At 43.8% G+C, this 13,931-nt stretch overlaps 1 protein-coding gene across 1 annotated transcript in view; it reads right to left on the reverse strand.

Moving 5' to 3' along the window:
* Nucleotides 1-365: 365 nt before the first annotated feature.
* The window catches only part of gjd1b (gap junction protein delta 1b), a 29,218-nt gene continuing 15,652 nt past the window's right edge, over nt 366-13,931 (reverse strand). Inside the window, exon 2 of the mRNA XM_074641305.1 lies at nt 366-1,241. Within this exon, the coding sequence (XP_074497406.1) occupies nt 392-1,241 (850 nt within the window). The 3' untranslated portion in view covers nt 366-391. The remainder of the gene's footprint in view (nt 1,242-13,931) is intronic.

The following is a 13,931-nucleotide window of genomic DNA, read 5'->3' on the forward strand; positions in this document are numbered from 1 at the left end:
AGGATTTAATTCCCCACTTTAAAAGAAAAGAGGGGCAGAAGAGAGGGTAATTAGTTTTAAAAAAAAGAGACAAAAGTAGAAAATGGCAGTTGGAGTATCTCCCCATGAGACCAAAATGTGTTCATCATGTTCATTTGCAGAACATAACTTTTTGTCCTCTCTTATCTTCTCTAATTTTCTTCTTCCCCTCCTCCTTCTTGACTCTCAAAGTCGTAGCGCCGGAGGTTTTTACATTCTGTTTCATTCATCGCGGAGGAGGGGTCATCTCCACGCCACCTCCGTTAAATTAAAATCATAATTAATTAATTCTGTCTCTCGCACATTCACCCCACTCCTCCTCCTCCTCCTCCTCCTCCTCTTCCACCTCCTCCTCTTTTTCGTCTCTTCGCCATCAGACGTAGGCTGATTCGCTGGACTGCGTGCGTCCCAAGTTGGGCGGCTGGGACAGGTGCGCCATGTCCTTCTTCCGGATCTCGCAGATCGACTTCCTGCGGGCCTGCACGCCCCTGATGGCGGCCTTGATCTTGCGCCAGCCCAGGTGGTTGAGCTCGGCCAGGTTGAGCACCACGCAGATGCCGCTCACCGCGAACATGAACACCAGGAAAACCGTTTTTTCCGTGGGGCGGGACACGTAGCACTCCACCTCCTTCAGACACGGGTAGCGGTCGCACTCGAAAATCCCAGGCACACTGAAGCCGTAAAGGAAGTACTGGCCCGCCAAGAAGCCGATCTCCAGCGCGTTTCTGAACACCACCTGAATGATGTAAAAGCGGGAGATCCCTTCTTGCCGGCGCACCTTGGAGCTCTTCGAGTGGGTGAGGCCCCGCGGGGCGTTGGGGATCTCCTTCACCTCCAGGCAGTCGGGTTCTTCCTTCCCTCCTCCGCCGTCGCCGCCGTGTTGAACTAGAATCCCATTAATGTTGCGGAGCTTTCGCGCCCCGCCTCCTCCCCCGTAGTCCCTCTCCATTATGGGATAGAGAAAGGAGTAGCGCCGGTCTTTCTGCTTGGCCGACTGGTGCACCGAGTAGGTGATGAAGCAGAGGCTGGGCGTACACACCAGTATGATCTGGAAGACCCAGTACCGGATGTGGGAGATGGGGAAGGCCTTGTCGTAGCAGGCCTGGTTGCAGCCGGGCTGCAGGGTGTTGCAGACGAACATGGCCTGCTCGTCCTCGTACACGGTCTCACCGACGATGGCGACGATCAGGATACGGAAGATCACCACTACTGTGAGCAGGATCCTGGAGGAGGAAGAGAGAGATGAATGGGGTTAGAGACGCTTAGTGATTTACTGTGTCAGGAAGGATGAGATGTCCTCAGATATCCTTCCCAGTAATGCTTCTACACACATTAGTATAAAAGGACGGAGCGAGAAAGCAGGAAGGAGGAAGAACAGAGATAAGAGAGCCGGTGAAGGATGAATGTAAAGGTACAGGAGGAAGATATTAAATCCAGCATTTGCATTTTTTTTTACGACTGCTTGAGCACAGTTTTAAAAACAGGACTACACACAATAAGCAAGAACACCTCAGATCTATACAATCATTTATAAAAACCTAATTTTGTCAACATATGGCACACACATGGCTCATAAGATCTCTTTTCAGAGGCCCTGTTCAGACCTGGTATTAACATGCGTCCTCAGTGATCGGATCACAAGTGGACAGCTCTGAGTACAGGTGTAAACGCACTCAAGACGCATTGAGATCCGATCCGATCCCTCAGACCACATTCAGAGGTGGTCTGGACCACATATGACCACATTCTTTAAGTAGTGTGTACGCAAATGCGTCCTGGTCACATTAAACCCCGCCTCGGCGTAAACGGAAGTATGTAGGCTACTCATTCGGTTTTGAAAACAGGCCTGTCATTGCTACTGTATGTTGGCTTCCATTGTTGTCGTAAACAGGTACTCACCTGTGTTTTTTTTATAGAGTTTACATCCTGATTGATGAGGTCAAGCAATTAATTAATTAAGACAATCAAGCAATTAGGTGTTCGGACAGTGAATGGCAGTGTTTTGAAATGGCAAACAAGTTACTTTATGTCAGATTCCTGTGTCTTATATAGAGAACCGTGCGCGGTGTGTTGCCAAAAGTGCCATGTTGAATTGCGAATTGGGTGCAAAGCAGAAAATGTGTTGAGCTGAGGTTTTTCTCTCCCAGTGTCAGTTTCAATAATTGTGCTTTATGAGTCATTTTAGTGTGAAGTTAGCGATTGAAAAACACTGTAATCAGCTTTGAAAAGAGTAAAAATAGACAATAAAAGAATGGGCAGTGTTAAAAAGGTCAGCGTGTAAAAATACTCTGCACTATTATTAGTTGTTAAAAGCAAAACCCAGGAGGCTCGATGACACCTTCATTTAAAATGGAAACTGTAAAAGTTACAGTAGATAGAGAAAGTGGAGAGCAGCTCAGAGTGACTGACTTCACGGAGGACTTTGAGCTCCTTAATTAGAAAAGAGACGTGGGAGAGAAGGCACAGAGGTAGAGAAGAAAGAAAATAATGAACTAATAATGGAGAGGGACATTGTGTCGCTGTTGAGTCACTGTTTCTACCGATAAGAGCCAGAGAAGAAGAAGAAGAAGAAGAACAAGATAAGTGCTCCAAATCTCATTTATCAGCCAGAGTAAACACTCCAGAAGAAGAACAGTTGTGAGCGCAGCCTCGATGTGACTTCAGTGCTCATAACTCACAGCTCGCTATCTGTGATTCAAGACGCTGTTTGTGTTTGTGTGAAGTGGTGGAAGAAGTACTCAGATCCTTTATTTAAAGATCCCAAGTTGTAAAAAGTGAGATTTTCATGTCTTTTATATTATAAAGCTGGTTTAAGTGCCCTGTAAATACTGTGAAACAGTCAATCCAAAGAGAAACACACACAATCCGTCAGGTTTTCTGTCCGTTTGGGATGTCACAAATGGACAGAAATCACAGCAGCTACAGATGACGGCTCATTTCCGGTCCTTTTTCAGAACTCATAAGTAATGGATCGCTGTCGGGGTGTAAAGACCATGTCAACAAATATAACAAATAGTGTATAGCTACTGGAGAACATCCTCAAACCTGCCTTTAACTTTCATCTTCACTTTTGCAGTTATTTTAAGCCAAAAACACAATGTTTTTCCCTAAATGTAAGTGTTTCTGTTGCCTAAACCTAAAGAATCCTTTTTGTTTGTGTTCAAAACGTATCATGTCATTTAGTTTTACGTGTTGCTTTTAAATTTCGCTTTGCAACATAGTCGGTGTAGTAGGCCCCTAATGACCCAAACCCTATAGCACTTACAGCGACTGATAACGCCCTATTTTAAGGCCTGATAACAGTCGAACACTGTCTGTGTGTTTGGTGAGGGTGTTTACAGGTAAAAAGAGATGAGATCTGAGGTCTAATTTTAGTGTCTTCTGCATCATTAGGCCCAGTTACCATGACAACCTCGAAATAAATTCACTTTAACTGGGGCTGTGATCAATTTCTACACACACACACACACACACACACACACACACACACACACACACACACACACACACACACACACACACATACACACAAACACACACACACGAGATCATAGGGAGTAATCTCCCAGTTGTTGACTATCACTGCTCCATCAACAGGTGACTCTGAGGTGAACCTTGTTTGCAGATTAGGAGCTATTTCTGAGTGGGGTTTGGTGACACACAGAGATTATAGTGTCACTTCAACTCTCTCTGTGTGTGTTAACGTGCGTCTATCTAAGAGTACGGTACGCTGCTGACTTGGCATATCTGTACACTTTAGTGATGTTGGACACACACAGTAATAGATGGACTAGAGGAGGAGTACAGAGCCCTGGTGGAGAACTTCGTAGGGTGGTGTGATAACAATCACCTCCAGCTCAACATTGGAAAAGACCAAGGAGCTGGTGGTGGACTTCCGACGGAGCAAGAAGAGGCCCCCAACTCCCATCACCATCCGAGGAGAGGAGGTGGAGGTGGTGGACATCTACAAGTTCTTGGGAGTACACATGAACAATAAACTGGACTGGACCGACAACACCGAGGCCCTCTACAGGAAGGGACAGAGCAAACTGTTCTTCCTGAGGAGGCTCAGGTCCTTCAATGTCTGCAATAGGCTGCTGCAGATGTTTTACCAGTCTGTAGTAGCCAGTGTCCTCTTCTTTGCCGTGGCATGTTGGGGGGGATAACACCAACACAAGGGATGCCAACAAACTGAACAGGCTAGTGAGGAAGGCTAGCTCTGTAGTTGGATCTGAACTGGACGATCTGGAGGTGGTGGCAGAGGGGAGGATGAAGAGGAAGCTGGACGCTATCCTGGAGAACCTATACCTCTCCTGTGTTTCACTCTGTCTGCTGATGTTGCTGCTTTGACACCTGAATTTCCCTCCGGCGATTAATAAAGGTTAATTTTATCTTATCTTATCTTATCTTATCTTATCTTATCTTATCTTATTTTATCTTATCTTATCTTATCTTATCTTATCTTACTACAGGTTTCTATTCCTGCCTCATGTTCTGTTCTGTTCCCTCTCTCTTTGTTCTTTTCTTACTTTACTCATCCCTCATTTATTTTTCAGATCTGAGACCAGGCATGCACTTTAGATAGAAGGCTTTTTGCCTTTTGCAGTCTGTCCGTGCCTGTTGGCCGTCTTGTGCTGTAATCTGTGACTAAAATGTGGAACAAGGCTGCAGACTGCAGACATTGTTGTTAATCTGATGATCGATTGTAGTTCAATCCCACAGATATGACTTCTGTAAAATCAACTCTCACTAATCGGCACCATTTATATTAATGATAATCCCATAAATAACGGTATGATAAATCGCTGTCATTACTTCATATAGTGAATACCATTAACAGTGGCCCATCTTAACCTGACCTCATTACATTTATCATGGATTTATGGGTTTTTAAGTGCATACAAGTCAATAGACGGTGACATATAAAAATGGCTTTGGAGGCAGCGCTGATGGGCAGGACAACACGCTCCAGGAAGAGACGCTAATTCCTGAGAAGAATGTCAATGTGCATTTAAATTTAAAGAGATAAAGCTTCACAACAAACACACTGTAAGTGCCTTTCAGACGACAATGGTAAACTGTAACTGGCCCACCAGTTTTACATGTTGGTGTCTGAAAAGGACACAGCGTCATGTTTCAACCCTGTCTCCGACAACATTACATTCACAACTAAACTGCATTCTTAGTGACGTTGGAGGGAAACATATTTTCTCCCGGATTACGGTCGCAGTTTTAAACAAGTGGTTAATGTTGTAAATTGAAACAAAACAAAACAAAAATGCAACAAAACTACTTGGTTATGTTTAGGCAGCGACTTTTAGTTTCACACGGGACACAATCGGCGGTCTCCTGGGTGAAAGTCCTGTATTTGTTGGACACATCCATCCATCCTGACCTCCTCCCTATACGTGGATTTCTGTGGACTATGATTACAAATGTATTTGTGACACGTCAACAACAAACGTAATCCGTGAGAAAATACAACTCCCTTGAAACGTAATTGCAGCCCGTTCGCACGAAAAGGCGTATGAATGACACGATAATGCACAAGGCATTTAGCGTGGAATATGAACGCCTTTCTTGCTTTTGGCGTGTCATTTGTTCGCCATGTAGTCTGTACTGACTGCAATGTAAACGTATCCACGTAAAAATATGCTACGCTCAGAGCTAGTGGTGGATGGGTCCAAACAAACACACGACTTTTAACCAAGACACCTTTGTTTTGTTTTGTAAGTTACGTAAATGAGGTCTTTTTCAGTGATGTTTGGGACGTGTGTTTTCCGTACTTATGTTCCGTTGTTTCATGTCGGTAGATAAATGGCTGGATAAAGATTGTAATGTAGAGCAATCTAAAAACTCCCGCTTCTGTCAAGATCGATTAACCTTTATTCAGGTACATTTCTCACACACTTTCTCCTCTGACAGCAGTCGACAGCTTTCCATTTCAAATCCCACCTTAACCTCTTTCCTCCATTTCGCCTGCAACCCTCCCTCAAGATAAGTCTGGATTTATGAGATGGAATCAACAAGAGATAGTAGCTGTCACCTGAATTTACCTTCAGGCCGATCCACTGCATTTCATAGAGAGAGTGCTATTTGAGCTCAGTATAGATTTATCAAATCAAACTCAAGTAGAAGATCTGTTTCGTGTGACTGTACGGTGGATCCAGGGCCACCGCACACCTTTGCCAGTTAATCATTAGATGGCATTTGGCTGTGTGTGAAGGGTAATCTACCAATCACACAGTGGCTCTGCCAGTCTCGCGCGGCGCAGATGTGGAGTCGAAGGGCAGAGTTAATCCTTTCCAGAGTCTGACGGCGTGCGGTTCACATGTATCTCTCATCAAAACGGCGGGTCATCATCTTGATGACCTCCAAAATGAAAAATAAAGGACTTAATGCCAATCTGCCCACCTGTGATCAGCTGGCATGCAGCGAGGGAGGGAAGAAAACGCGTTTGCCCTTGTAGTGACTCCATTAAGGAGCTTAGCAAGCGCAGAATTCACAATAACAGAGTGAGAGACGAAATGGGTGCACGTGCACACACATGTATTCTGTATGTCCACACACATATCCATGCAACAAAACACCAACCAGACACCACCAGTGTGAGTGGAGACCGTTTTAAAACCACTGAGAGAAGACATCAAATTGCTGTTTGAGATGAATTAGTTCCAGACAGGGATAAAAAGATTATAAAGTCGCCAAAAAAAAACCAGTGTGGCTCGGACAACCCTGCCTTAAATTAAAAGAGAAACCTGCCAGTGCCGGGAGACAGAGCGCGAGAAAGGGAAAACCAGCAATGGAGGAAAATCTCATCATAGAGAATGAATTATATAATAGCTTCCACACGCAAACCCGCTGCTGTAATCTGTGGCTGGGCCAAGGGAGGATTCTTGCATTAGTTTTTTTTTTTTTTGTTAATGCCATCGAATAGCTTTAGATTATCGTACGCCACACAGCAACCCCCCACCTGTTTTTTCTCTCCTCTCTAGAGCATCTTTTTTTATTTCTTTCATTTGCACTCCCAGAGCTCCTGCTGTGGCCCTCTCTCTCTCTCTCTCTCTCTCTCTCTCTCTCTCTCTCTCTCTGTGACAGGAATAATCTCCAGATTGTGTCTGTAGTTTTCTATGAAGAGCTTCCTTTCGCTGCTAACTGTCAGGGTAAGCGTCTAAATTGCCGGTGGCTTCCCACAAAAACAGAAAACACCACACCAAAGTCCTCCTAATGCGCTCTCTAATTGTCTCTGCACAATCTTGTGGAAACATTTACAATACATTTGTGTTACTGATGAATTCATTCGTTAAATTATTTATTTGCCAATCAACAGAAGAAAAAAAACACTGATGACAATGTTGAGTTATTATTAAAGGTGCTAAGTGCAAGATTGGAAGCATTTCTATTGCCGCCGCACGGCTCTAAATGACAGCTGAGCCGGCAGCTCGCCAACCCAAACTCATTCCCAACTCATCAAATACCGCCTCAGCATTGGAAACCGACACACAAACTGGGCTTTCAAATAACTCCAATGTAAACCCACCCGCGGCGTTATTCAATGGTCGGAGCATGTGACGTAGTATTAATAGCGTGAGAGTCCGCTAAGGGCAGATAGGAGGAATGGTGGATGGGTCAAACTAACACAAGACTTTCAACCAGGAGGCCGGTGTTTGTGTCCGGTGTGAAACTAAAAGTAAGTGACTTATTTTGTCAAGTCATTCTTTAGTCACGGGACTCATCGGTATCATCAGTACCGTGAGTCACGTGAGTCGTTGGTCAGTGAAGTTAACATCAACCACGACCATTTCCTAACCCTGACTAAGTGGTTGTGTTGTCTAAACCTAACTTCCTGTGAAAACTGAAGTTTATTTTGTAAGGACAAAATGTAACGTGCTTATATTGACACGCCGTCCCTGGTCTGTCCAAAAGTAACAAAAGAGGGGTACCCCCTGGGCCTGTCTCAGATTTTTGATATTTGACGAGTTGGGACTGAGAATGTGTTGGGCGCATAGCTAACGGTGCAAACAATGGCAACAGTGCTAACAGAGTTAACTGGGGGGGCAACTGGAGGTTGGGTGCTAAGCTTCCGCAACGGCGCCGTCGGTCGGGACGCCGTTATCAGCTGTAACTTCCATATGAGAGCAGTGCTGGGCCGGATAGGTCAACAAAGCACGGAGAAGCTCAGATTACAACACACACAAAGGGAGAGCGACTTCACTCTCTGCTCAGGTAGACATTACTCTACTGTATCTTTACATAGAAAATAGTTGTTTGCGGCTATTTTAATGCTCTGGATATCGTGTATATAGCACCCTTAAAGCTGGATTTAACTTCTCAAAGGTGTTTTGTCATTGTTAATTGAATACTTTTGACTGTTGGTTAGACAAAACAACTTGCAGACGTCCCCTTGGACTCTCCGATGTTTTCTCACATTTTGTAGAGTAAAAGTTTCATTGATTCACCTAAAAAACAACATACAAATTAACCAATAATCAGAATAACCATCAGCTCAGCCCTGCATTGCATACATATGCATCAAACATGGCAGACATATTAGCACGTATCTCAACACCGTCACAGCAGACATTGTTTGTTGTTCCCTTTGACTAATATGTTGACTGTGTTATCACACAGACCGTGGTGATTATACAGAAGCATTGTGCCAACACACAAGTCCAAAACGCCTCCTCTCCTCCTGCGATTGTGTTTCCCCGACCGGCCGTCTTTCTCTCTCTCTCTCCTCTTTGTTATCTGACGCTGGATATCGGTGGCACTGAGGGGGCGTTTGTCATATTCAAAGCTCTCATTGTGGACGGTGGCAGTTAATTGTCAGAAATTAAATGTGTAACAGAAATGTGAAACATAATCATAGTTTGTGCATCTGACAGGAGAAATCGAGTTACAGTACGTCTGCCTCCTCCGTGCTGCTCCAGCGGTCTGCATTATTCAACTTCCAGAGAAATTGAAATGCCGTTCACAGAGCAGCTCCCTTGATATTACTGAATATATTCCTTCATGTTTAATGCCAGCCTCTTTTAATGAAACCTTCAACGCTGTTTATATGACGAGCTGCATAAAAATAGAAGTAGAGCCGAGGTGGGAGTTGTGTGTAGCTCAGTAGGTCGAGCTGAAGTTGAGTTGTAGAGCTTAAGCTGCCTTCACATGATAAGACGTTTGCTCTTCACTCACAGCGAGGTCGGGCGCAGAAACTCGCAGAGGCAGCAGGTAAACTATGTCACCAAAAAGAGTGCAAGGAACGCCATTCACTGTTTCTAGGCAACAACAACAGTTGCAGCTGTTCTCATTGGTTGCGCTTTGAAAGGTCAGCGATAACCGAGGTCAAAGTTGAAATAATTTGAGCTTTGAGCGCAGCGCTCGGTGGTGATTTCAAGTGGTGCCCCACACCAAGGGTAGCGCTTCCGCCTAGTCGGGCGGCACCGCTCTCCCCGTAGGAAAACGATGGCACAACCAGCGCAGAGCGATTCTACCGCTGATCATGTGTGGGCAACGCATTCTCACTTTCAACTCGTCAAATACCACCGCTTGGTCAGTGCCCCTCAAGACCGACGCACGGGGTACCCCTCTTGCGTTACTTTTGGACGGACCAGGGACAGCGTGTCAATATACGCTCATTATTGAGGCAAAGCATGACGACACATGAAGCTTCGACCGTTGCCATGGTAATCGACCTCCAAAACAGTATTCGAATGCTTTGTTTTTTGTTGTTTTTTATATATAAGTATGTAATAATAAAGTATAAATCCCAAAATAGCCCATGAAATAAGGAATAATCCCACAATATTATTCGTATTCAACATTCATTACTAGTAGTTATTCTCAGATGGATATCGCTGGTTATGTGTAGAGCTGCGTGTGAGTACAGTAGTGCGGCAGTGGTGCTGTCCCAAAGCTTTGAATACCTTCAAATATTTCTCACTGAAGCTTCGAAGCCCAAAAAATGGTATTGAAGACGAGCCCTAACATGTACACTTGATGTGAGGCCCTTTTGAGTATTGTTCCACTGCAAAGTACCCAGATGTTGTTCTCCACGGAGATGTGACAGAGACGGGGACGATGGTTAGATGGTAGAAAAGCACAAAATTCAGGAACTGTGACCGAAGGAGGTAACAGAAGAAGAGAATAAACCAGGAGAAGGCAAAACTGTGAGAGGATAATGAGGAAGAGGAGGCAAAAGACAAGACATAATTGGTTAGGGATCGATAAAGAGCGCAAGGTTTTGGAGAGATTGGAAGATGTGGTGGAGGAGATAAAAAAAGAAGAAGAAGAGGGAGGAGTAAGAGCGGCCGTGGCTCCTTTACCCAGAAACCCAACACACAACCCCCCTTTTTTTCCTTTCCTCTCATCTCTCCTCCCTCCCTTCAATCTCCCCTCCACTCAACTCCCCTCTGCTCGTTACCACGGCAACAGGCGAGGGGGCAGAAAAAAACGAAGGGAGATGAAGAAGAGAGCGAGAAGTGTGCCGACGAGAAGCTTTAAGTCAACTAAAGAACAGCGTGTTTTCTGCAGATTTGTTGCACCAGTTAGAGCGTGGCTTTAGGTGCCTCAAAGAGCTGGATGCTTGTTTACTTCATGTAAAAAAGCCTGAAGAAGAGTTCACGACAAATGATGCCAGCAAGGAAAACCACATGATGCTACTTAGAAGATAATGCCGTGAAGAAAACCAGGAGAACGTATTTTGGAGAGAAGAAACTCTACTGTTGTTTTGAAAATAGGTTATTCTCAAAATAAGACATTTTAAAAATATAGATGCATAGTCTTAAAGTAGTTAAAATTTGTGTTTTTGAAATGTTAAATTTCAGTTTCAGGGACGGATAATCAGTAAAAAGCTGTTAGGTGTGTCTCTGCAGGCTGAGGAGTGTCAGCTGCTCTGGACAGCGATGTAAACAAGTCCAATGTTTTGGCTGACCTGCTAATCCCCTTCAGAGCCTCACCTTTAGCCTCCATCAATACCTGTTCCCTCTCTGTTAAGCTCTGCCTCTTCTCTTCACCGCTCCCTTCCCCCCTTTCTACGCTTCCATACCTGCTGCTGCAGCTCCGTTTCTACCACTGATTACCTCTACAACCTGCATCCCTCCTTGATTTACATCCCAGTTCTCTGAAATATTCACCAATCAGCCTCCCGTCATGTGTCTTCTGTCTCACAACCTCTGATCTGCATGTCGCTCACTTAGCCTGATAATCAGACTTCACTTTCATTTCACTTCATGTCAGAGGTCTGGACGACTCACTGTAGTTACACACTCAATGTAATTTCATGAAGTGAGCAGTTTTTACCCTTTTTCAGAGGTCAGCACGTCTAACTATAGGAGCACAGCATGATGGGAGTGTGATGGCAATGTGAGCCAGACGCGCTCTGTAAACGTTTGCCAATGTAATGTAATGCAATCAAGCAGAATGGCCACAGTCACGTTCAGGCAAAAATATCTCTCTCTTAAACTGACTTTCACATCACACTGCAGGACTTTAATTATTTGACCCATCAACACATAAAGACGTACAAAATAAAGAAGTGAACGCGGATATTGACCAACGGCTTGTCCTCCAGGTGAGTAATATTAATTGAAGTAGCCTATAACTGACTTTGGTCATATAATATCCAGCCCGTTTGCACAAAAAAGGCGTATGAATGCCACGATAATTTGAAAGGCGTTTGATGTGCAATACAAACTTTCTTGCATTTGGTGCATGCCAAGCAGTCTGTAGGCCTACTGAGTCCAATGTAAACGTGTCTGCATAAATATGCTTCGCTCAGGGCTAGTGATGTTGGATAAAAGCGTTGAAAGAGTGCTTAAGGTGGGCGGGTGGGGAGAACACACAACTTTCAACCAGGAGACCAGTGTTATGTTTCGTAAGTTACATTAGTAACTAAACCTAACTAAGTGGTTTTGTTGCCTCAACCTAACTGCGGATGTTACAGTAGTTTTGTTGCGTGGCGTACAAATGACACACAAAAAGGCTCAAATATGTTGTCTTGACATGTTGTCTGTGTAATGTTGTGCTATTTATACGCCTTCCCAGACTGGGTTGATATAATCATATCTTAATAACTGTACACACTGTAGCTAGTTAGCATACTAGAGAAGAACATAATGAATAAAATATGAAAATATATGTATGGAAAAAAAAAAGTTACGGAGCCGGGGGAGAGGGGTAATATTCCAAGAAAAAAAAAAAAATTGGGGTTTTGCACTCAATTATTTTTTCGGGTTTTTTACAACTTTGTAATCTCGCAAATTTGTGAGTTTTTTCTAGAAAATTTGGCACTTTAATCTCAGGGAATATCCAATTTTTTTTCTTGCAAATTTGCAACTTTAATCTAAAAAATTCAGAATTTTTTCTCAGCATATTACCACACAATAGCCCTAACATGCTATACTTATACTTATAGATACTTCTGTGTAATATGTTTAAAAGTGTTCTTTTGTCTCTGTTTGGAGCCCGCCTCCTGACAGGAGTTGATTCAACCAATCAACTGTCGTGATGCGGCGGGTCCGCTGCACACACAAATTGAGATTTGGGATTTGCAGCACTGATGTTTTGCACATCAGTGGTTTGGGAAAATCCCTCCTCAGTCCATCCATCTCTTTGTTTACTCCAACCTCCATCCAGCCTCTCTTCTCCTTATTTCTCAGTGTTCCGGCATTGTGTCTCTCTTGTGGGTCTTAAGGGTGCCAGGTGGTAACCCAGATACTACAAACCAGCAGCTCTGACGAATCTAATCCTGTCACATCAAATACGGATGGACACTTGTCATGCTCTCTCTCTTTCTCTCTTTGTGTTCCTTTGCCAAGGTTTATCAATAGCTCGTAGTTCACGGTAGGTCGCCTGGCACTGAGCTGTATCCAACCTCACACAGGAGACACACACACACCCAGAAGGGATGTTGCAGTGCTTCGGGCCGGCGACAGAAGGAGTGAGGGGGCTGCTGCACTCTCCCCTGCTGACAGACCTTTATCCTGCACGTCCACCGAACACACACACACACACACACACATACATATAGGCTCCGACACACACGGACACTCACGATCACACTAAGACCAATACAACAGAAATATACAGAGATTTACACAGAACACAGAGAATCAGAGGATGAAATCTCTGAGGACACCTCTGCATGCACATCTGCACACACACACACACACATTTTAATCAGAGACACACACACACACACTCGTCCAGCTGTTGCAGGGCGTCACAAAGCCGATTGTGTCTGACATTGCCGGGTGTTTTCTCCATCCTCTCAGGAGGAGATGAAGATGAATTTCTATCATAGTGAACAGTAATAATGGTTTTATTTGTTTAGCCTTTGAACTCCTAGCAGGTGGCTTCAGCGGCTTCTCGGGTTGAGTTCAGTTCAGTGACAGAATGTACTAGCAAAGCTTATTTGAATGACTATTCAAGCAGCAGTATAAAGCACCTTAAAACAAATATTCCTAGGAAGATAAATGTGGCATGCGTGCAGTATATTTATTCTACTGTAATAATAATAATACATCAGATCTATAGAGTGCTTTTCAAAGTTCTCAAAGACGCTTTACATACTGTAGAGTAAAAAAAAAACACGCAGCAATCTAATACAGACAGAAAAAGATAAGAATAAAATGGTGTCGACTAGGATATAAAAACATGGGGGGGAGTAGCTTTATGAATTATGACAATGTGGGGGCATTTTTAAGTACAATTATGACCAACGTATCCTCATATAAAAGTTTGTATGATAGCTTATGAAAAGTTTTTCCTCATTTTTTATGCCTTTTCCTACGAATGTCCAGCGACATGTGACGTACGTGTCAATTTAATTATTTTTATTTTTTAAAATAAATTTCCGTCTTCACAGGAAACAACTTGGTTAAGTTTAGGTAACAAAACCACTTAGTTAGGTTTATGAAAAG

This window comes from Sebastes fasciatus, chromosome 7 (assembly GCF_043250625.1).
Source record: "Sebastes fasciatus isolate fSebFas1 chromosome 7, fSebFas1.pri, whole genome shotgun sequence".
In the NCBI taxonomy this organism is placed as follows: Eukaryota; Metazoa; Chordata; class Actinopteri; order Perciformes; family Sebastidae; genus Sebastes; species Sebastes fasciatus.